At 41.7% G+C, this 21,110-nt stretch overlaps 1 protein-coding gene across 2 annotated transcripts in view; it reads left to right on the forward strand.

Moving 5' to 3' along the window:
• The window catches only part of ap3b1a (adaptor related protein complex 3 subunit beta 1a), a 58,959-nt gene extending 39,522 nt beyond the window's left edge, over positions 1-19,437 (forward strand). For both annotated transcript variants that reach the window (XM_005929835.3, XM_005929834.2), the window contains exons 23-27: positions 4,004-4,232; positions 7,810-7,894; positions 8,564-8,661; positions 10,073-10,211; positions 18,531-19,437. In XM_005929835.3, the coding sequence (XP_005929897.1) occupies positions 4,004-4,232; positions 7,810-7,894; positions 8,564-8,661; positions 10,073-10,211; positions 18,531-18,684 (705 nt within the window). In that variant the 3' untranslated portion in view covers positions 18,685-19,437. The remainder of the gene's footprint in view (positions 1-4,003; positions 4,233-7,809; positions 7,895-8,563; positions 8,662-10,072; positions 10,212-18,530) is intronic.
• Positions 19,438-21,110: the final 1,673 nt, after the last annotated feature.

Genomic DNA, 21,110 nt, shown 5'->3' on the forward strand with positions numbered 1-21,110 from the left:
GGGGAGGGAAAAAAGGCAGACTGACAGAGAAGTCAAGGTTACATTCCTCTTCCCTTCTTATTTACACTTGAGGTGTTATGGGCTTGCACCGCATAACAGGACAACAATGGATGGAAGGGTGAAGCGGCTTGCGTGGGCACTTGTGTCAGGCTTTAACTGTCCGCTGTGTCAAATTGGTGATAATAAGCAGTTTGAAACCCTGTCCTATCGCTGTCCGTCCCTCCTGCCGCCTGCTTGGGGCGAGGCGACAGATAAGACCTTGAAACAGGATGTGTCTGTCAGGGAGGTAAATCTCTGCTGTGATGGGGTGGCAAACATTACGACGAGCTTTATCGACACCGACTGCTCTGACACATCCAAAAGTGGCCCAATAAATTTGCGGGCCGGCGGTGGCGTGACGGGCGCTTGTGGGGGCAGAGCAGCGTTACAGCGCAGCAACAAATGTTTGTTTGACCTCCTTTAGAGACGGCGGTCTGGGGACAAGAGACGCTGCGAGCATGTCACGACGCCGAGGGGAGATGATGGTGTTGTTGTTAGAAGAGTTTATTCTGTATGTGTTCGTGGTTATGAATTTGTTGATACTGGTGGCAATAAAATACATAAATGGCCAAAAGTCTTTTGTTACTATTGAAGAAGTAAATAATTGAAAATAAGCCACAGATGTCATACTTAGTAAAAGTAATACTTGATATAATATTTATTGAATCCTACTATTAGCAGCAGATGAATGTTAAAGCTCTGATGTTTACTTACTTGTATACTTGCAGAGGCACTTACCTATTTAAAGGTGACTGTTTTAGCTTTTATTTGTTTCTGAAATGGCAGAGTTGAATCCAGTTGAATTCATTTTTATTTATATTGCGCCAAATCACAGCGACAGTCGCCTTAAGGCACTCTGTAAGGTAAAGGCCCTAAAACAATAGAAAGAAAACACATGACTTTTTTATGAGCAAGCTCTTGGCGACAGTCGGAAGAAAACACTTTTTAACAGGAAGAAACCTCCAAGAGAACCAGGCTCAGGGAGGGGCAGCTATCTGCCATGTTAGGGGTGAGGGGAGGGACACGGGGCAAAAGACACACTGTGGACGAGAGCCAGAGATGAACAGTAACTAATGATTCAATGCAGAGTGGTATATAAACAGAGAGAGTGAAAAGAAGTGAGTGAAGAACAAATACAGTGCATTATGGGAAGCCCCCAGCAGCCTAGGCCTATTGCAGTGTAGCTAATGGAAGGGCCTAGGAACCATAACTAAGCCAGCAGTCTCAGCAAAGGTCTACAATGAGGTGATTATAAAAGCAAAAGAATGAATTCGGTGTATTACCATTTATCTGACTCAGCCAACAGCGCAGGCTTCAGACTGATCTTTGGTTTCTCCTCTTGTACCAAGGCGACATCAGCTTGGAAGGGATTTACGTGCATCTGAGGCAGAGCTGAGTTTACCTGAGTCCACAAGCACTGGGTTCTCTTTCTGGGCATCCTGGACGTTATTTGAAGTTGCAGAATGTCGTGGTCACGGCGTGGTCTCTGGTTGACATGCTGCTACTAATCTGTGGATGTCCCTTTTAAAGCAGGGGTGGGCAACTCCAGGCCTGGGCTGGTGTCCTGCAGGTTTTAGATCTCACCCTGGGTAAACACACCTGAATCACATGATTAGTCTTTTACCAAGCCGCTGGTGAACTTCAGGACACATTGAGGAGGTAATTTTGCCATTTGAATTAGCTGTGTTGGATCAAGGACACATCTAAAACCTGGAGGAAACCAGCCCTAGAGGCCTGGATTTGCCCACCCCTACTTTAAAGAGATGAGAGCTACTAGCTAACCTTTAAGGCCTGGGAAAATAAACTTATGTCCCATGGGTTAATGTTAATCCAGGGTCAATCCACTGCGTACATCAGATTTTAGGCTCAATCTGCCGTACTCGTTAGCTGAAGAAAGCTGTTAAATTTTGTTTGTATAGTATTTGTTGAAACATAGTGTATATATGACAGAAAATTCTAAAGTGATGAGTGGCCACATTGAACAAGTTTCATATGATGGTCAGTGTATAAGTAATCCCTGTGAGCAAAAACTCTGAAAACTTGATTTCAGATGTTTTTTTGTTTTGTTTTTTCTTTCAATCTTTGGTTTGTATGATGTCACTAAGAGGAAATATCCTTAATGTGGTCATCTCAGGCACACAGCTCTGGATGTTAAATGGAGAGGTACTGAGAAAGTTATTCTGAGCCTTCAGTCTCATAAAGCTAGTCTAATAGTCCCCAGATGGAGAGTATGCAGTAGGAAATAAGCAAAGAAGACTATGATGCTGTCTAATTTACATTTGTGTCTTTGTTTGTTCATCAAATTTATCCAAACTTTTCAGCACGTTGCTCCAAGAGTACAGCGATAGTGTCTGATTTCGTCTGATCGCTTCCTCGAAAGCGAGCACATTCAGACTCGTCTCGGCAGCTCTCGTCGTATGTCAAAGCGATTCTTCATCCTCACGCAGCACATGACAAGGCGAAGGATGCCTTTTACATTTCCCACCCAACTGAGAGCGCTCTGGCAGCGCGTTCAACTTTAATAAAACAATGCACGCTGACACTACTCAACACGCTGAGATATACCATCAAGCCCGCCCGTTTCCACAGTTTCCTCGCATTATATTCTTAGTCATATTCAATTAACTCTGTTAGTTGAAACACCTCGCTTAATCATTTATTTACAGGATCTGTTTTTCTTCCACCGCTTGTTTTGTTTTTTTTTCTTTTGCCATTCATTTTGTTACTCTTGTGACTTATTTGAGTTTTTTTTTTTTTTTAATCTCTTTCAGGTGATAAATAGATTTTTTTTTAATTTTTTTTTGTTAAGTCTCTGTACTCATCATTATTTTCACCAGAATGACATGCATCTGTTTAGGCTCTGTGCTGGTGTGTGAGTGCATTCAGGTGCTAATTGTTTCAGAGGGTGTGAAAAGGCTATATCTGTCTCATGTTTTTAACTAATTAGTGCTGTCATTCCAGACAGAAGAGCCTTTGACTTCTATTGACTGTTAAACTACTGAAAGCTGTCATACTTTGGAGATTTTTTTTTTCTTCAAACTTAGTGTTTTTTTTCCTCCTACAGCAGAGGTGTGTCTGGTGTTTGTGCACATGATGATTCCCCCCCTCACTTTGCATTGTGTAGTGTACCACTGCTGGCTGTCCTATCTTCTCTTTCGAGAGCATCAGATAAAAATCTCAGCCGCACCGGTTGTTAACAATTTTTATTCTAGTAATGAGATGTTTAATTTTTACATTTTTTTTAAAAAAAAAAAAACATTCAACCACACTCTTCCCCCTCATTTCATGTCTGTATGTTTTTTAAGTTAATGCTGTTTTCTGCCTCTGAAAAGGTAAAAGCCCCTTTAAAAGGCCAGCGAATGGCAGTTTTGGCCCATGCAGGCACTTGTGTTTCTTTTCATTAGAGGTTGTTTTTATTCAGCCTGGGTTGACTGAGCATCCAGCCCATTTCCATCTAACTGGGCTGATTGGAGGGCATTTCTTAAATGCGCTCCTCTTTATCCTACAGAGTTAATAAAGGGACCTTTGGGGTAGGAGAGCGGGCAGCCAACACTTCGTCCCACATTGCTAAAAATGCAGCCTTTTGGCCGCTGATTGGATAAAATAAATTGCGTGAATATAGGTGATGGGCAAACCGAGGATTCTTGTATTAATTTGACTTTTTGTGTTGATGCATTTGCGCTGTAATGTACAAAGCAGTCTCTGGTTTTGTGTTGATTCAGGAAGCTTTACGCTGTTGGGTAATGTGCTGGATTTGCGATTTTGTTCGGTGTTTGTTTTTGTTTTTTAATCATCAGCAGGCTTTGGTTCATTCCTGCCCAAACTGCAGTTTATTACTATAATGATCATTTTTTTATGATTTTTTTTTTTTTTTTTTTGTCAGCATTGTTTGTTTTCTCAAAATGACTCCAAAAAACCCACATTTAGAACCAGTGGTATATCCCTGTTTTATATGTCCTTCCAGGTCACCACTTCATCTTTTGGCCCTTTGAAAACCTATGAGCTGCTTCACCATATGACAGGAAAAGGTCTGTCGGCCAAGTACCATTTCCCCAGGCAGCCATGTTTGTTCCAGCCCAGTATGGTTGCAGTACAGGTCATACTGACCAACAGCTCAGACCACGCCCTGGAGGAGATCCATATAGGAGACCAGAGCCCTGCAAGCCTGAACATCCACTGCTTTAACACCATTGGTGAGTTTGATTTCAGTAAATACTCCACAGTGGGTCATCACAAACCCAGTAAATAGTAAGCACACTACTTATTTTTAATCAGGATGGCACATGTTCAGCATTATCTTATAATTAAAGTAGGTCATGGATTTACATCAGTGCTAACAAAAGAAATATGTGAACTGGATGATGTTCTGTAATTCTTTTACAGTTTTAAATCTGTGCTAATGATGTATCGTCTCCTGATGTGTTCTTCCTTAGCATGCTTTGTTGTGCTTCTGCAAGCTGTTTTTAGTTGCTTATAAGCCAAACTTTTACTACTTTTAGTAATTTAGTTACAATGCATGTGTCGAGGGGTTTCACTGGAAGAAGCTTTTTGTCTCACAAGCAAAAAAGATCAGTGACCCAGAGTGTGTGAGTGGCAGCGATAATAAGAGCTGTTAGAATTCTGCAAATACTAACAAAAATACTATCACTGCTTCCTTTATTACTTCCTTTAGCGTATAATACACTGGGCTAGCTTTTATTACAAGAAAGGAGATAATTCTATCCCTTGTACTTTTAATCTGGCAGATGTCCTGAGAACCTGTCAGGGAGCAGTGCAAGTTTACTCAGATTCTCTGCTCTTCTCTTTTGCTCAGTCCTGATAAGTCTTTCTTCACACCTTGTTTGAGCTTGTTTGAGTCAGCAGCCACTTCAGTCTGAGTTTAGGCCTCCTAGAGTCTGCCTATAGGACAAGCAATGACCATACTACAAACCTGACTTTTAAACCAGAACAACACTCGAAGCTTTAGACGTTTTTCATGTTGTGTAAACTCATTTAAATGTTTGTTTATTTATTTTTTTTGCCGTTTTATGTCATTCTGCATTAGTAAAAATGTTTGAGGCAGTATTACTGTCACTGAGTCCTTGATGTTCTGGCAGCGGTGGTGAGGTCTTTGTTTTCCAGTCAGTGGATTAACCGTTGTTCTGGATAGTGACTTAAAAGAATTCCTTGATCTGACCAGTGCACTCACAATCAGGTCACTCCTGATTGTGCACAATCATCTTGTGCAGTTGTTTGTTTTTGTTAAATGGATATTAATGAATGTAATTAAAAAAAAAACCTGTAACCTCTCATCAGCTAATGACACCATCTCATTCCCTGAGCCTGAAAACAGCCAACGTTACTTCAGCTAATCCCTTTTCTAATCATTACAAACAAACATACACTCACACTTATTGCCCTTACACACTCTTGTATGATGACTACACTTGGTATATTCCATTTGTGTAGACACACACACACAAAGAGAACTGCTGTGCGTCAGAGCATGTTAAAACTGTCAGTTTCGGGGAGATTGATTGGGCATTGAAGAAACTCGAGCAGCCAAACAGTTTCTAATTTGGATCAACTGAGCCCGGCGAGTGGGCGGCTGAACTTTATTTGGATAATTTGCAGAGGACGAATACAGACAAACCTTAATGTGTGGTGAGGAGAAATACATGACACAGTTTGTATTTAATATGAAATCTTGCCCTTTGATTACTTGATTTGTTTACCGACATGTTCCTAAACCAATTAACAGCTTTTCTGTTAACTCATTTGGAACAAGTACTTTACATGTAGCTTATCTCAATATGGCCAAAACAATTATTGTAGATTTAGATTAGTGGATATGTACATTACATGTGTAGGTGTAATGCAGATTATCTTCTTCCCCAGTCCGTGTTAGATTATCTCCAATTTTTACCCTGTGTTAGAATAAAAAAATTTAAATACTAAAACAAGAATAAACTGTTCCTTTGCTACTTGTTTAGAGGTCCTTACACCCCGCTGAGTGTTCACAACCCAGTCGATATTCTTCTTAAAATAAAATAAATAGCTAATAGTAGAGCTGGGCGATATAAGATTTTTTCATATCACGATATGTTTTTTTCATTTCAGGCGATAACGATATCTATCACGATATAAGCTAAATAACTATATTTGTAAGATTTAAATGTGCCGTTGCTCACAAGTAAAATGTGAAATAATCAGCAGCTTGTTTTGATTTAAATATTTATTTCCCATAATAAGTTCAACAGGGTAGATGTACTTAACATGAGACTTTTTCAGATAAATAAAGGCAAATATTGCAAACTACACAAAAGGCAGCCGCTAAATCGTTTAAGTTTCAAAATAGAACAAACGAAACAGACTAAATTGTCGATTCCACTTAGAAACAAAATATTAATTCTGAAAATAAATCTTAGTTTGTTTTACAGAAGAACAGACAAAATTGACTAACTTTTGTCAATATCAAATAAACTGAGAACTAAAAGAAAATTCTCAATCTCTCCTTGTTGTATAGCTTAGCTTTTCAAACAGTTTTAACAGTTACTTTAGTCTGACAAAAGCCGAATGACGAATTAGCGCTTCCAGTCAGAGATTGAGCATGTACCGGTTTATTGTATTTCCAGACTTGCTTTCGGCACAATTTACAGTGCGCGCTGTTTTTTGTCAGACTTGAAATAGCAGAAATACCTTCACACTACGGAACTTCTATGGCTCTTCCGTTCAACAATCTCTCCGGCATTGGAGCCATCATCTGTTTTCTCTTCGGTAACCTTCGGTCACGCTCTCGGTTGATTTTTCTCTAGTCAGCACACTCATTTCCTCCATTACCCGGGCGGCACGGCGGCTGGCTGCTTACCAAACAAACACACGTGCGGCTTGGCACTTGTGCTGTACGTAATAAGTCACCTGACGTGACGCTGTGGCTGTGATTAGTTCGGCTCTGCACTATTTAATTTGGATTGGCTGTTCTTCTTCTTCTACTTCTTTTTTTCCCTTTTTTTTTTAAGAGGACGAGAGATGAGGCCTATCGCAATAGTTTAACTTTTCTATCGAGAAAAAGTTATTTCGCAATACATATCGTTATCGTTCTATCTCCCAGCTCTAGCTAATAGTGCACATTGCTTATTTATTTGTGTACAGACTCAAAGACCCTAAAGACAAAGCAAACCCTTTACTTGATATAGAGCCCATCACAGAAGGCTGGATTGGAGGGCGTCCATGACGGCTCTGTTTTTCACTGGGTTTCCACTTCCTCCTCCTCTTCTATCTGCGGAAAGAGTTGTACAGTAAACGGGCCTGCTCCACAGAGAGAGAAACGCAGGCCGAGTAGGGAGGCGTGCAGGATGTTTCTGTCTCTCTGTGTTCTTCTCATCGTTAACCTCCCACTCCTCCTCCTCCTCCTCCTCCATCACCTCTAGCATTCAGCTGTCCAGATTCACTCTTCAGCATTTTTGGCTTTGCTTCACTTCTGTCTCTCTCTCTGTGCTGATGCTCCCTTTGACAAGCCTGTTGTTTTGGAAATATGCTAGTCCTTCATGTTTTTTGTTTTTTGTAGCTGAGGCTGAGGTGTGTGGAATGAGATTGAAGGATAGATTTCTCACACACGGTGGCCTTGCTTTGTGAAGTAGAAAACACAAGTGGTGTGGATGCCTGTCTGTTCCACTCTGCTGCTGCCCCCACCTCCCTTCTCTCCACCTTCCCCACACTGCACACTGTGCCCTTGTCACTCACTGATTCCTTTGCTCCTCTTGTCTTCCCTCCCCTCTTTTCCACTCTCAGAGCGGTTGGAGCCAGGGGCCTCGGTGACGGTATCCATGGGTATTGACTTCAGTGACTCGACACAAGCAGCCAACTTCCAGTTGTGGTAAGACAGCCTGACATCCACTCATATTCAGTCAGGTGTGGTTCCCCCCCCCCTCCCACCCCCACCCCAAAGACCTTCAGTTGTACATCTTCCTCACCACCTTTTTTCTGCTCCTGTTCATCATCGCAGCACCCTTACATGTCATTTTCTCTTATGTTCCTTTTTCCTCTCTTCGTGTTCTTTGTTAATTCTCCTTTTCCTACCTTTCTCTGTGCCAGCACTCCCAGGTGAGACATCAGGCACAATTGATCCTGGTTCACTGGAATAACAATTATTCCTCCAGTAATCAGCCCTAGCCCAATCAACCTGCTGAATGCCATTGGCACCGCTGTGCAGCCGATCAATAACCTTATCAGAAAATCAGTTTGAGATTGGGCGGACGGGGGGATCAATGTGGCCCAAAATGCCATTCACCCAGCATGGTTTACAAGATGATCAGAGAAACATTTCATACACAAACCGAGCATACATACACAAAAGTGCACAGATGTCTTAAATTATGCAGCAAAAAAGCAGTAAAGTGTTTTTGTTTGTTTGGTTTTTTGTTTTTTTGTTTTGTTTTGGGGGGGGGGCATTTTTGCTTATTTCTTTGTAAGAATCTGTTTTTGTTTTTTCTTCTGTAAATAACTCATTTGCTACTGTGGTATGTGCGTGTTTATCCTTCCTCAGCACCAAGGAGGACCAGTTCAGTGTGTCCATCCAGCCTGCTGTAGGAGAGTTGTTAATGGCCAGCACCATGACAGAACAAGACTTCTGCAAGGAGCAAGGTGAATTACTGTGTGACTCAAAGATGATTGTCGAACGAAGTAAAAGTGTGTCTTGTTTTTCCGTTCTGTTAGCTGAAATGAAACAAGGTGTTTAACACACAGAAGCAAACAAATTGAACCAAATTGAATCAAATCACCATATTTTGAGATGGAAATGTCAATTCATGATATATACTGAAATTATTATAATCTCACAAGCACTTTAGCAAAACTGGCTGATGAATTTGAGAGAAGCAAATAAATTTAATAGATCATATTTAAGATTCTGCTGCGCTTATCAGCGAATTTCACTTTGTTTATTACCTTCAAATGAAACCATTTAAACTGTTTTTCCTCTACTGAGGATAGTTGAGTTTTTCAGATGTTGTACTGTCAGGGTGTTAAAGTATTTGGCATCAGGCACTGCTCGAAGCAGTCAGGAGCTCTGAACGGCTCAGAAACTGAGCAGACACGGTCAGAACAGCAAAAGAGATTTTAGCCACCTGAAGGAAGCCGTAGGTTTTTGCTGTATTTAGAAGATCTCTGCTGCTGCAACTGCCGTCAGGCCACGCTATGGCAAGATGCTTTTGACAAATCGGTAATGAAGCTTCACAGAAAATGAGAAATATGAATGACTTGATTGGTTAGTTTGCAATATTGTGACTTTGTTATTCTGATTGTGATTGATAGATAGATACAAAATACACACACTCCACACACACACACACACACACACACACACACACACACAGGCAAATGTTAAATTTAGTCGATCACTAATCAGCATTTCCTTTTCTTTTCTTTCTTTGTCATTAAAACACTGCTTGCTTCTTTGAGGCACTTAACAGTGTTTCCAGCACATACAAACACCTGTAGAAGTGCATGCTGTTGTCGCTATTGAGACTGGAGAGTGTACTCTCATATCTGAGCCATCAGTGTGCTCTTAAGTGCCTCCTAAATGCTGCTCCTGCATTAATTAAGTTTCATTCAATGTGCTTTTTTGCCTTTTTCTTTGAGTGCCTCTGAAACGCAGACAAAAGAATTTAAAAAGAACAACTTGCTTTTCAGGACCATTTTCTCTCTAGCAGATTTATCATTCTTAAAACCAAATGAGTGGAGTTTAATTCTTATGGTAATAGGTTTTTAATATATTTGTCTCTTTTATTTTTACCTAACCAGTGATTTTCTTTTAAACTGCTTGCTCATTGCTGAGTGTTCATGAACCAACCAGGGAGTCTGTTTTTGCTTTATTGATGAAGACATCATTTCATTGGGAGGTTTTAATCTTGAAACCTGATTCCACAGTACTGCACAGCTAGGGTTGTGTTTTTTTTCTGTACTTGACTGTGGACTTTTGTGTAATTTTGCACTTACTGATTTAAAAATGCCGAACTATATTTTTATTGGTGGCTAAACATTTTGATCTTCTCAGGTAAGCTCCAGGGCATGAATGAAACATCTGCAACCATCACCATGGCAACAGCTAATGCATCCAGGCAAGCCATCAACAAGCAGGTCCTGTCTGTAGCCAACGTAGGAGAAGTGCCTTCCAGTCAAAACAACTTCAGCAGGTAAAGGTCATTCACATCTCCATTATTATCAAGCTCTTTTTCTTGCTATAGATTGGACCTGCAAATAGATTTGAGATTTTCTTATATAAGCACTATGATTTTTTTTTTTCTTTCAGATGTGTGTTTTTTGGGTTGTCTACCACCAACAGTTGGTTAGCTTAGCAAAAAGACGTGAAATAACGTTTGTGTGCCAAGTCAGTACAGACTCGGATGGCTTTAGCGTTTGGCTTAAGGGTCACTGTTAATTGTCCTTTACCAAAGTTAACTTGAACTGTAGTTATTCCTTCAAATACAAGGTGATTTTATTTCATCACTTAAGTCTTGTTGAGGTCTTATTTTCAAGGGAGAATACTAGTTACATAAAAGATTAAAAGAACCACTGTGACGACACCCACTGGATTGTGGAATATCAGTTTGAAGCCTCGAGATTACACATGGCACACAGCAGCAACTCAATTCATTTAGGCATGTAGTCAGGATGTTCTGCTGAACTTCAAACTGAGCATTAGAATGAGAAAGAAAGGTGATTGAAGTTACTTTGAATGTGGTATGGTGGTTGGTGTCAGATTTATCCAAGTCAACCAGCTCTAGAGTTTAGAGAAATGCTACATCCAGTGAGCAGCAGTTCTCTGGGCGATAATGGTGGTTGGTGCTAGAAGTCAGAGGAGATTGAGCTTATAGAAAGGTGACAAACTTTTTAACAACGTTTTGCATAACAGCATCTTTGAATGTGCAACAGATTAAGCCTTGAAGCAAGATGGGCCACAGCATCAGAAGACATTCCTGTCACCTAAAAACAAGAAACTCAAGCTACAGTTTGCATTGGCTCACCAAAATTGGATAGAAGATTGCAAAAACATCACCTAGTCTGATGAGTCTTGATTTCTGCTGCGATACTTGGATGGCAGGTTCAGAATTGGGTCTAAACAGCATGATGGTGTTGGTTTATTCTGTCTGATATCAATGGATCAGGCTGATGATGGTGGTCTTATAATTCTACTTTTTTCGGACACTTTGGGATCCTTAGAAGCAAGTGTTGTTGCTGTCTCCATCCCTTTCTGGACACTTTGTGTACTCAAATAGCTCCAGAGCCACCAGATCTCAATCCAATAACACCTTTGAGATTTTGGTCCATGTTACCATTCTGTTGTTCCACCACATCTCAGAGGAGTGTTTCCTGCAGCTTGTTGAATCTTTGAAGAATGTCGTAAACTTCAAGGCAGATGGCGAAAGGAGATCCAAGTAAAGTGTACCTAATAGTAAAAGAGTTATCACGTTAAAGTACATTATAATGAACCTTTTCCCCCTAATATTAGTATTACATTTTGAATGGAGTGCTGCATTCTAAAAAAACAAACCAACACTTACGAGCAAATCTTTCCTCACCAAAAAAAAGATGTTTGTGCAGCTAACACCAACGATAAGGACTCATATCAGACATTTAGTAGTCTTACACTACTGTCTGCGAGTTGTTCCCGGGCGCCCGGTGCATTTTAGGCCGAGTTTGGTTAAGCAGCGTGCATGTGGGTGTCACTGAGTGGAAGTGCTTGTTTGTCCCCAGCAGCCTCACATAGACATGCCAGGGGAATGCCCTGAGAAGCCTGGCTGTGTAATTGGTGTACACAGAGTGTGCTAATGAGCTTCCTCCTCTGTCACGCACACCCGAACACCTGATAGATAATTACACCTCCCTCTCTCCCTCTGTTTCCTGCTCTGTCTCTCTTTCAATTCATCTCTGCACCCCCATCTGTCTCTCCCTCTGCGCTGCTGTCTCTCTTTCACTTCCTCTTTGTCTTTCACTCCATCCCTCTGCACCGCGCTCCGACCTCCTCACGGTCTCTGTGTCTGTCTGTTAATACCGGCCCGTGTCTCTGTCTGCTCATCTCTGAGTGATCTTGTGATAATTTCTTTATGGATTAAGGCCACAATAGAGGAGAAATGTTGGAGAAGCTGGCTAAATAAGGGACAAGCGAAGAAGAGGGACACATTTGCACAAGGGTACAGGGAGCTGAAAGAGTGAGTGGAAATCAATGTTAGCCAGTAGGAAAGACGTGCATCCAATAAGCCCATACTTCATTCAGAATAACCGATAGCTCAAATGACTCCACGCTATCAATCTCCCTGCTACATTTGTGACTGCTGAAGAAGAGGACAGCATCCCAGCATTACCCCGTACCCTTCTAGTGATAAAGACGCTCTTCCATATGGTCCGCTGCTGTCCATACGGTGACCACCTCTTCCGCACTTGCTTCCCATGGAGGTCTGTCTGATGGAGAAGGTGGTGTTCCTCTCTGACAGTCTCCTCAAACATAACTGACATCTTTGACAGCGTGATCTGTAAGAGGTGGTTATATGTGGTAACCTAATAAAATGGAAAACATATAATAATCATAAAGTGATTTGGCAAGAGTAATGCTAAATGTGCTTGTCTAGTCTAATCACACACACACACACACACACACACACACACACACACACACACACACACACACACACACAGACGAACTGGTTCTGTAGTGCTTTTTAACTCTACTTGAGCATTCTAAGGGTTTTATACAACATGCCTCTTTCCAATGAACGCTCAGGGTTCAGGATACTTTTTCATGCAGACTGGAGCAGCCAGGAATTAAACCACCAACCTTTTAATTAGCAGATGACCTGCTCTACCTGCTGACCCTACTGATGAATGCGTTGGGACAGTTTATGGTTCAGTATCACACAGGATGGAGGAGCTCAGGAAGTGGACTGCTGAACTTCTCTTTACCTCCTGAGCTGCTCCTGAGATGCAAAAGTGATTTTTTTTCAATACAGACTTAACATACAGTTTTAAGGTTAATTATGAAAATAGTTTTGAAAAGCACAAAAGTGCTGCTTTTGGCTATTCAGATGTAGATATTTTGTTTGGTCGGCCAGACAATGAGCAGTCTGAAGTTTGCAGATGTGTCTTTCTTTAACAATGTCAGCAGACTGCTTTTAATCATCATTTCCCAACCCTGTGGTTTTGGAGGTAGAGCGGGTTGTCTGCTAAAGAGAAGGTCTGTAGTTTGATCCCCAACTATTTCTGGGCAAGATACTGAACCCTAAGCTAATTAATCTGTTGAAACAGTTTGTATAAAGTAGTGAAACTCGCCCATCAGAAGTCCAGCATTTCTTCTGAATCCCCCAAACAGTCAAATATATCTAGGGCTGGTCACTGGTTTCTAGAATCGATTCGATTACGATTCACAAGGTCCCGAATCGATTTGATCCACGATTCGATTCGATTTGAATCGAGGAAATTTTGCCTCAGACAGTCAAAAATATTATAATTCAGATCATGCATCAGCACATTTCCATATTTTTGTATCTATAAAAAGAGAGCTGACACTTGCGAGACTTTATCAAAGGTGTGAGCATCACAGCAGATGCCTTTGTGTCAAAGTAGCTGAAGATAAAACACAGAAAAACGTGAAGGTGATTTTCCTGGCCTGGGATTTTTATAAAAATATTCTGCAGTAGATCAAAAACAAAAGAAAACCATTAATCAACATATGAACAGTACCTGATGCTGCTGAAGTGAAGCAGAGCAAAGTTACAAAGTTTTTATTAGAGACACATCTTAAGCGTTTTGCAATTTTGCATAATTTTTTTTTAAGTTTAAATTTGTTCAGAAGCCTATTGAACAGCAGAAATGAGGCTTTCTTTTCAGAAGTAAGTAAAAGGAAAAGACAGCGGCCGGCAGCGCTGTAAACAACGGTAGACTTGTGCATAATAAGCAAGAGAATAATGCAGAAAACAGATTTTTAGACAGGAAACTGTTCTTGAAGTACACTGAGAGAGAGAGAGACACGAACGAAGCATATTTTTTTTTATCGTGATGGAAGCAAAACAGCAAAAGTCAGAGGGAATTCATGACGATGTTTATGTGAAGCGTAGTTTGGATCTTCTTTTGCTGCTGGTTCAGTCAATATTGTTTGGAGAGAGATAAAACCTACAGCTTCAGAATCAGCGCAAAAGGGGCGTAAACACAAAGCGCGGACCCGCCGAAACATCAGAATCGGCGAGCTGCCGGCTTTCAGCCCCGACTGTGTCCGTGCCGTCGGGTGAGAAAGGCGACATCTCACTGATTCTGATCCGTCGGCAGGTCCGAGCTTTGTGTTTACGTCTTTGTGCAGAATCCGTGTTCCTGCTCTCATTTACTGTTTTAGCTGTTTGGTGGTTGTTGAAATTTTGTGAGTTTTAACCTGAGATTCTGGCATCTCAGGCAAAATAAATTTATATTAAAAAATCGATTCAGGATTTTAATGAATCGATATCACGTTATCCAAGCTAGAATCGATTTTAATCAATAAATCGATAATCAAAACCCACCCCTAAATATATCATGGAGCCTGGTAAAGTGAAAAGCATTTGCAGTCTTGTTACAGTCCAGTGTCCTGCTGGGAGACCATGTGGATGTGACGTACCCAACATTAGACGGTGGTTTTAATGTTGTGACAGATCAGTGCATGAAGCAGTGTAAAGCAATAAATCTTTATATTTCCGAATCTGCAGTGAAAAAAAAAATAGCATAATATTAGCGCCGTGTTTGAGCACTGGTGAAAATTTTACTTGTGGTATTTGTGTGTTACTGTTTCCCCCCTGAATAACACCCCAACCCACACACACAAAGCCGAGTGATCGATCAGATCGGATACACCCACTGAGAGCTTATCGTAGAGGTCACTCTGCATTAAATGTGGTATGTGAGGTGACCTCCAATCCAGGCCCTGTTTTTCTGCTCTGATCTCCCTGGAGAAAGGCCTCTAATCTTGGTAAGATCACACAGGAATCTCCCCTTTGCAGAGTGAGACTTGGGCTTTAATGTAGAAATAATGGATGGGATTTCAATATGAAGCCCAAGAATGATACAGTTCACAACACACACTTCTTGCTCATGAGGCTTTGTGTTATAGATCACAGCGCTCTTGTCGGCACAGGTGCTTTTTAACAAAGTAACAGCCTGCCTCCTCCCAACCCCCCCCGCCTCCCATCTACATCCCTGCATTCCCCTTGTTTATCAGCAGGGTGCAGCACTGCTTTTCCCAAACAGGCGTGAAGGCTGAGCGGAGGTGGAGGGGTGGGGATGCCACTGAAACACAAAAATTGATTGCTGGAAAGGAGGATGGCAATAAATCAAGCAGGAAAGCAAATGTAGAAAACGCTGTTCTTGTTTATGTCTAAACAGGCGGAATAGAATAAATGTGCTCTATTTTTCAGTCCGTTTGAAAGCAAATTTGATCGAATTTTGCATGCATTGCCAATCCCTCCTGTTAGAGGCTAATTTTGAAAAGCGAAAAATAAATAAATAAATAAAAACCTCAGGCGCTTGATTTATAAGCAGTTCATTCTCTTTACTTTACAATTTGATATTATTATTTTTTTTGTCTAAACACTGGATTTTCCTCTTTTTCACTGAAGTTGTCTCTGTTTAAAACCGGCCTAATTACACAAATGTCCTCTGTGGCAGGTTTATTTTATCTTTTATCTTCTTGTTCTGGTCTGTGTTTGTCCTCTGCTGTCTGTCTGTCCCTCTGCCCTTTGAGTGCAGTGTTGCAGTTTGTCTGTATGGCTTAGCTCTGGAGATGCGCGGAGGGTTCCTGGTTCTAACCGGGGCTAATAGCTTTGGCCATCTGCCTGGCCGCGGTTGAGTCTGCTCGCTTGTGTTCAGCTCTGGTCTGGCCTCACGGACCACTCAGTTGAAGGACACTTGTCCACCTGGCCAAGAACCAGCATGGCTCTAGCATCCAGCTGTAGTCTCCACACAGTCAGCTTCAGCCTTTCTGATTTTGGTGAAAACATACATGATGGGGTTTTTTTTTGTTTTGTTTTTTTCTTTAATCAAACATGGTTGCATGTTTAGTTGAGATGCGGGTGAGGAGTGTGTACTTAATCCATTCTTGCGTGCCGAGCCGTATCCTCTGGGCCTTCGCTGTCTTCTCCGCGTGAGGCTGAATGTAAAGGTGAAGCCGACGTTGTGTTTCCAGTGACGGGGTGGAGGGGAGGCAGATGGCACACACAGGCTCTCTGCACTGAGGAGAATCACAGATAATTGGAGAGTGATGCTTAGCCGCAGCCCTGCCGATCGATGCCAATCCACCTGCTCTAAGTCCAGGGGTTATGCTTTGCTTTTCTTTCCATACACTGCAATTAATCCAGTGTTTAGCCCGATATGTGAAGAGTGCAGGAGAATACCAATGACCCATTTAAGGCGCGCTTGACCTTAATCTTTCCCCCTTTTAGTCCTTAAAAACGCGCAGAGATTGTCTGATGTTTATGGGGTTTTTTTTGTTGTTTGTTTTGTTTTTTGCACCTGCACACAGCTACAGACAGCAAAGTGAAAGTATTCAAAGCAAATACGCTCAGAAATCAAACCCAATCATGTTTCTTTCAGTCGCTCTTATTACCACACGTGAACAAAAGCCCATGGCAGCGTCTCCTGAGACGAAATAAAAGCAGCCTCGGGGTAGTGTTAACTGTCGGAGTAAATAAAAGATTTATATCCTAAATCTATTAGCAAAGCCACAGGGACCACATAGACACCTTAGGCTGTTTGACAGTGGGGGGAGGGAGGGTTAGGGAACAGGGCAAGGGACAAGCGTTTATGTTTAGATTTGTTCGTGATTCTCCGGTGAAAAAAGAAAACATTTCCTTAGCACAAGTAGGATTTTGTTGTTTTGATTGGAATGCAGTGCAGCTGCAGACACATCCTGCACACAGCTGGAAACCTAGATGAATACACATGCCCGGAATTATTTAAAGAAATAAGAGCGGGCCAAAAGAGGTTGGTACTTTTGCAAGAGAGAAATTCATCCTCTTCATGAATGGCTGCTGTTTCCTGCTGAAGTGGCTAATATTTTAATTAAGCCTGAGGAGGACTCTCTCTCTCCTCCCTGAGAGCTCCCTGATAAACTCCCTCTTCTCTGTTTATGGTAATTTAGCAGCATCCCCAGAGACACACCACAGACACACTGGGCTTCATTGTGTACGCATGTGCCCCCCCACCCCCCTTCCCATCTTTAACGTGTGCGCGCTAATTGGTGGATGTGCTAGTCGCTCCCACCACGCAGCCTCTGTGACGGCGCCTGTTCACGGGCCATCCTGTGGGGGCTCTTCACAGGCTTTAGTCAGGCCTAAGTGGAGCTCTTTGTGGGCTGTTTGTCAGGCCTAAGCGGGCTGCCACGGGGGGTCTTTGTTGCGCGATGTAGTGCTAAATGGAGGCAGATGGCTGAGAGTTAGCCACGTGAGGCTCAGAGATGCAGAGGGCCAAAGGGGGGCAGGAGAGGGAGCCCGGCACCCTCAAAGAGGGTCACACTGGGTCATAGCCCCTGTCTGCCTCTTGTTAGCACTCTCAATGGGGACCATGTGTGCACAGATATGCCCCCAGTCTACAGGGGATGGTATCCAAGGAAACGGGAGGCTGAGAATTCTCCTCACTGCCCACAGGGAGTTGGTTGGACGGAGCGTCCCCCATACTGGTCTCGGGGCTCCCACACACTCACAGACACTCGGAGTCCATAAAAACAGGAGAAATAGAGTTTGACTGACTGCAGGGCGTGTCTCCTCCCTAATGAACTGTCTGTTGCATTGCTCTCTGTATTTCCTGTCACATCGTTTTCCTCTTTTGTCTCATTGCCTAATTTAGGGCAATTACAAGGTGTGAGATGTTAGAGAAGCTTCCATTGCAAAGATTTATGAGTTTTGGGGAAACAATGCAATTATCATTTATCATTTATCAGTGTTTATGTGGATCTGAAGGGGTAAAATTTTAGTAAAGTTGTTGTTTTTTGTGCGTACAGTAGAGATTAATAGATATATGAGCTGATATCACAATAACATTTTTAAAAAGATACTTGCCGACATCTGTGCTAATGTTTCTGTTTCAGTTTTTTGCAGACAAATGTTCAGATGGTGTGATGAATGTTTGAAAGACTTTAAAGTTATTGGGTATGAAATAACACAAACTAATCAAGCAGACAAAAATGTCAGCACTGAATCTGCATTTTAAATTGCAGCATTGGCTTAATATCTTTGTTTACTTATAGGGGGTAATGTCATTCGCCTGGTTTATCTGTTGTTATCAGCCTCTACACTGGACAGGTTCAAAGATGGTCATCAAATAAGATCAGTAATCATAAAAATTATATAAATTTTTATTTATCGGTGGTATAGAATTAAACAGTCGCTCATAGTATGACCCATATGTGCCTTTTAAGGTCCCCACTTTCAGCCTTGCACTTCAGTTCCTGGTTTCTTCTTTGGTTGTTTGAAACTGATCCAAGTGTTCCTCCTCTCCTGCAGGTTTGCTGGGCAGACAGTCAGCAGCAGAGCTCTGGTCTTGGTGTCTCTAGAACTGAGCGAGTCCTCGGGAGCGCTGCTTACCATCAACACAGAAAAGAGCGTCATGGCCTCCATGCTGCTCCAAGACCTCAAACAAGCCTTCGCCCAGGCGTAGATCCTACCCTCTTTTCATCTCGCTGTAATAAAAAATAAATGGGGGCGACGCTTAATTGAAGATTTCACCAAAATGCAGAAGAACCATAGCGAGAAGTGTTCACAAAGAATGAAGTGTAAACAACTGAAAAATGCTATTCAGTGTTTATTTCTGTGGCCTATGTGTTTGGAAACAGAATATCTTCAAACACGGGAATAATTGAAATCTTAAATCTTTAGAAGCCTCATGGAAGTTAGAATAAATTAGAATTAAACTGAACTTGCTGTCGTTGTGTTTAAGTATTTCCAGACACAACTCCATGGTAAAAATATCCGACTAACTGGCCATTTTCCTCGGCACTAATTACTTAAATCTCATGCTGTTTATGGTTTGATGAAGCATGATAATATACCAACATCTGTACATACATTTGGGGGGAAGAACTGCATCACCGCTCCACTCACAGTGCCAACATGTCTGTGCCTCTGCTATGTTTCATTCGACTTCTTTGCTGCCAATAACAGGAGAGAGGGGGGGATGCTCTGTGGCATTTTGACCCACAAACACAATGTCAAATCATAAAACTGTATGAATACCGTGACACCAAACACTGATTTAGTTTTACATTCTAGCCTTGAAACGTTACCAAATCACATTTGTTACAGTGCCTGACATTATCAAGAAAACCAAACATCAGACTCGGATGTCCAAGAGTGTTTTTTTTATCTGTACTGCTACATCTCAACAATAAAAATGTGACTTTATTAAAACTAAGCTGTGTCATGCAGTCTAGTCTTTTAACAGAATGTGGCTGAAACAAAAATTGAGCTCTAATTGGCAGGCTGAGGCTGGTAACGTTTGCAAAAGCCCCTACTTGTTTGCACTTGTTTTAAACTAAAGACGTTGATTCCTCTTGAATCACTGCCCTCCTACAAGCTAAGGTCATTCACTTTTAAAAGAGAGTGCATTATATGTGGAAGCAGAGTCGGTATAAACATGAGAAGAACACCAAATTTAGTTGTAGCTTAGTTGCAAGCTGAGAAAAGTAAAAGTAAGGTGCAAGATTAGGTGCACCATAAAAAATGTTTTATGGTAATTTTTGCAGCGCAAGATGCATGAGGACTTTTGTGTATGTACAGCCATGAAAAGGCTTCAACTTGACTGTTGAGCAAAGCTGCTTCTTGCAAACTAAAACCTCTGTGCCGTCTGAAGGCAGTTCTGCCGTGTCGCTCATTGTTGAGTAAAGTTGTGCAGATGTACGTGATGTGTTTGAGCACTGAGGAGGCCGGTGGCGGAGTGTGCTTTTGCGTCTGGCTGTCTTTTCCGGCTCATAAATAGCGTCTCTCTGAGGGCTGTGGTGAACACCTGTTAGCTCATCTGTCACAGGAGCTCCACTCGCATCCATCACCTCTCCCTCTGTACTCATTCCCTCAGCCAGCTGTTCCCATTACACACACACACACACACACACACTGTGTCAGGCCTGCCAGACACACACACCTTGCATTTCATCATACAGATCCACACAGAGAAGGTTTCCAAAAATACTTGCATGCTTTACAAGTTTTCACACAAAAAGAAAGACTTTCTTTCAAATGAGGCCCACAGGAAGCAGTGGGTTGGGCAACTTGTTGGTGATTATATGATTGTGTCTATGTGACTGGCTCTGACACAATCAGCCCAGATTTCTGCCTAAAAGAAGACTCGTTTAAGTTACAATTTTATTGTGTGTGTAAAAATCGGATTCGTCAGAGGCTGAATGAGGATATCTATATCTGAGATAGTGAGTGACTTAGCTGGTAAACTAGAGGTGTTAAATGAGGACAGAATCATCCACTCATTCAGTAAGTCAAGCACCTAACCCTTTAAACGTGTACCTGTCCTTGCTAATGACTAGCCTCCATTGGCAAGATATTCACAACCATATGGACCATTTAAATAAACAATCATCATAACACACAGGTGATGCTCAAATTACAATTTTCTTCTCAGAGTAACAAAGTGAGCAGGTAGCTCCTCCACCATTTCAGAACCAGAAGCAACCATATTTGGATGAGAGAGTGGGGTGCAAACGAACAAGCTAGCACTAGCAAGCTTAGCAAGTGGTTTTACCAGATAGATACCTGATAATTAGTGCATATAGGATGAAACATGTGGAATATATGGAACATATGAATAAAATAAACCGTAACCAAACAATTATTAGGTAACTGGTTTTTTTTTAAGCTTCAGAAATCACTAACACCATCAACATGACCGAGAGGGTCAGATTAGCTGATGTTGAAGCCTAGAAAGCAGCTAGCGGTGGCTACAGACTAAGCAGCCAAGCCAATTTCCAGTTGCCCCCCATACGCTCAGTCAGCAGATTACCTTACTGACTGAGATATTTCCCAAAAAAGAGATATGTGTTGGTTTTCACAAAACAATATTGAATATTAAAGAATATT

This window comes from Haplochromis burtoni, unplaced genomic scaffold (genome assembly GCF_018398535.1).
Source record: "Haplochromis burtoni strain Fernald_Lab_line unplaced genomic scaffold, NCSU_Asbu1 Contig_107, whole genome shotgun sequence".
NCBI classification, from domain to species: Eukaryota; Metazoa; Chordata; class Actinopteri; order Cichliformes; family Cichlidae; genus Haplochromis; species Haplochromis burtoni.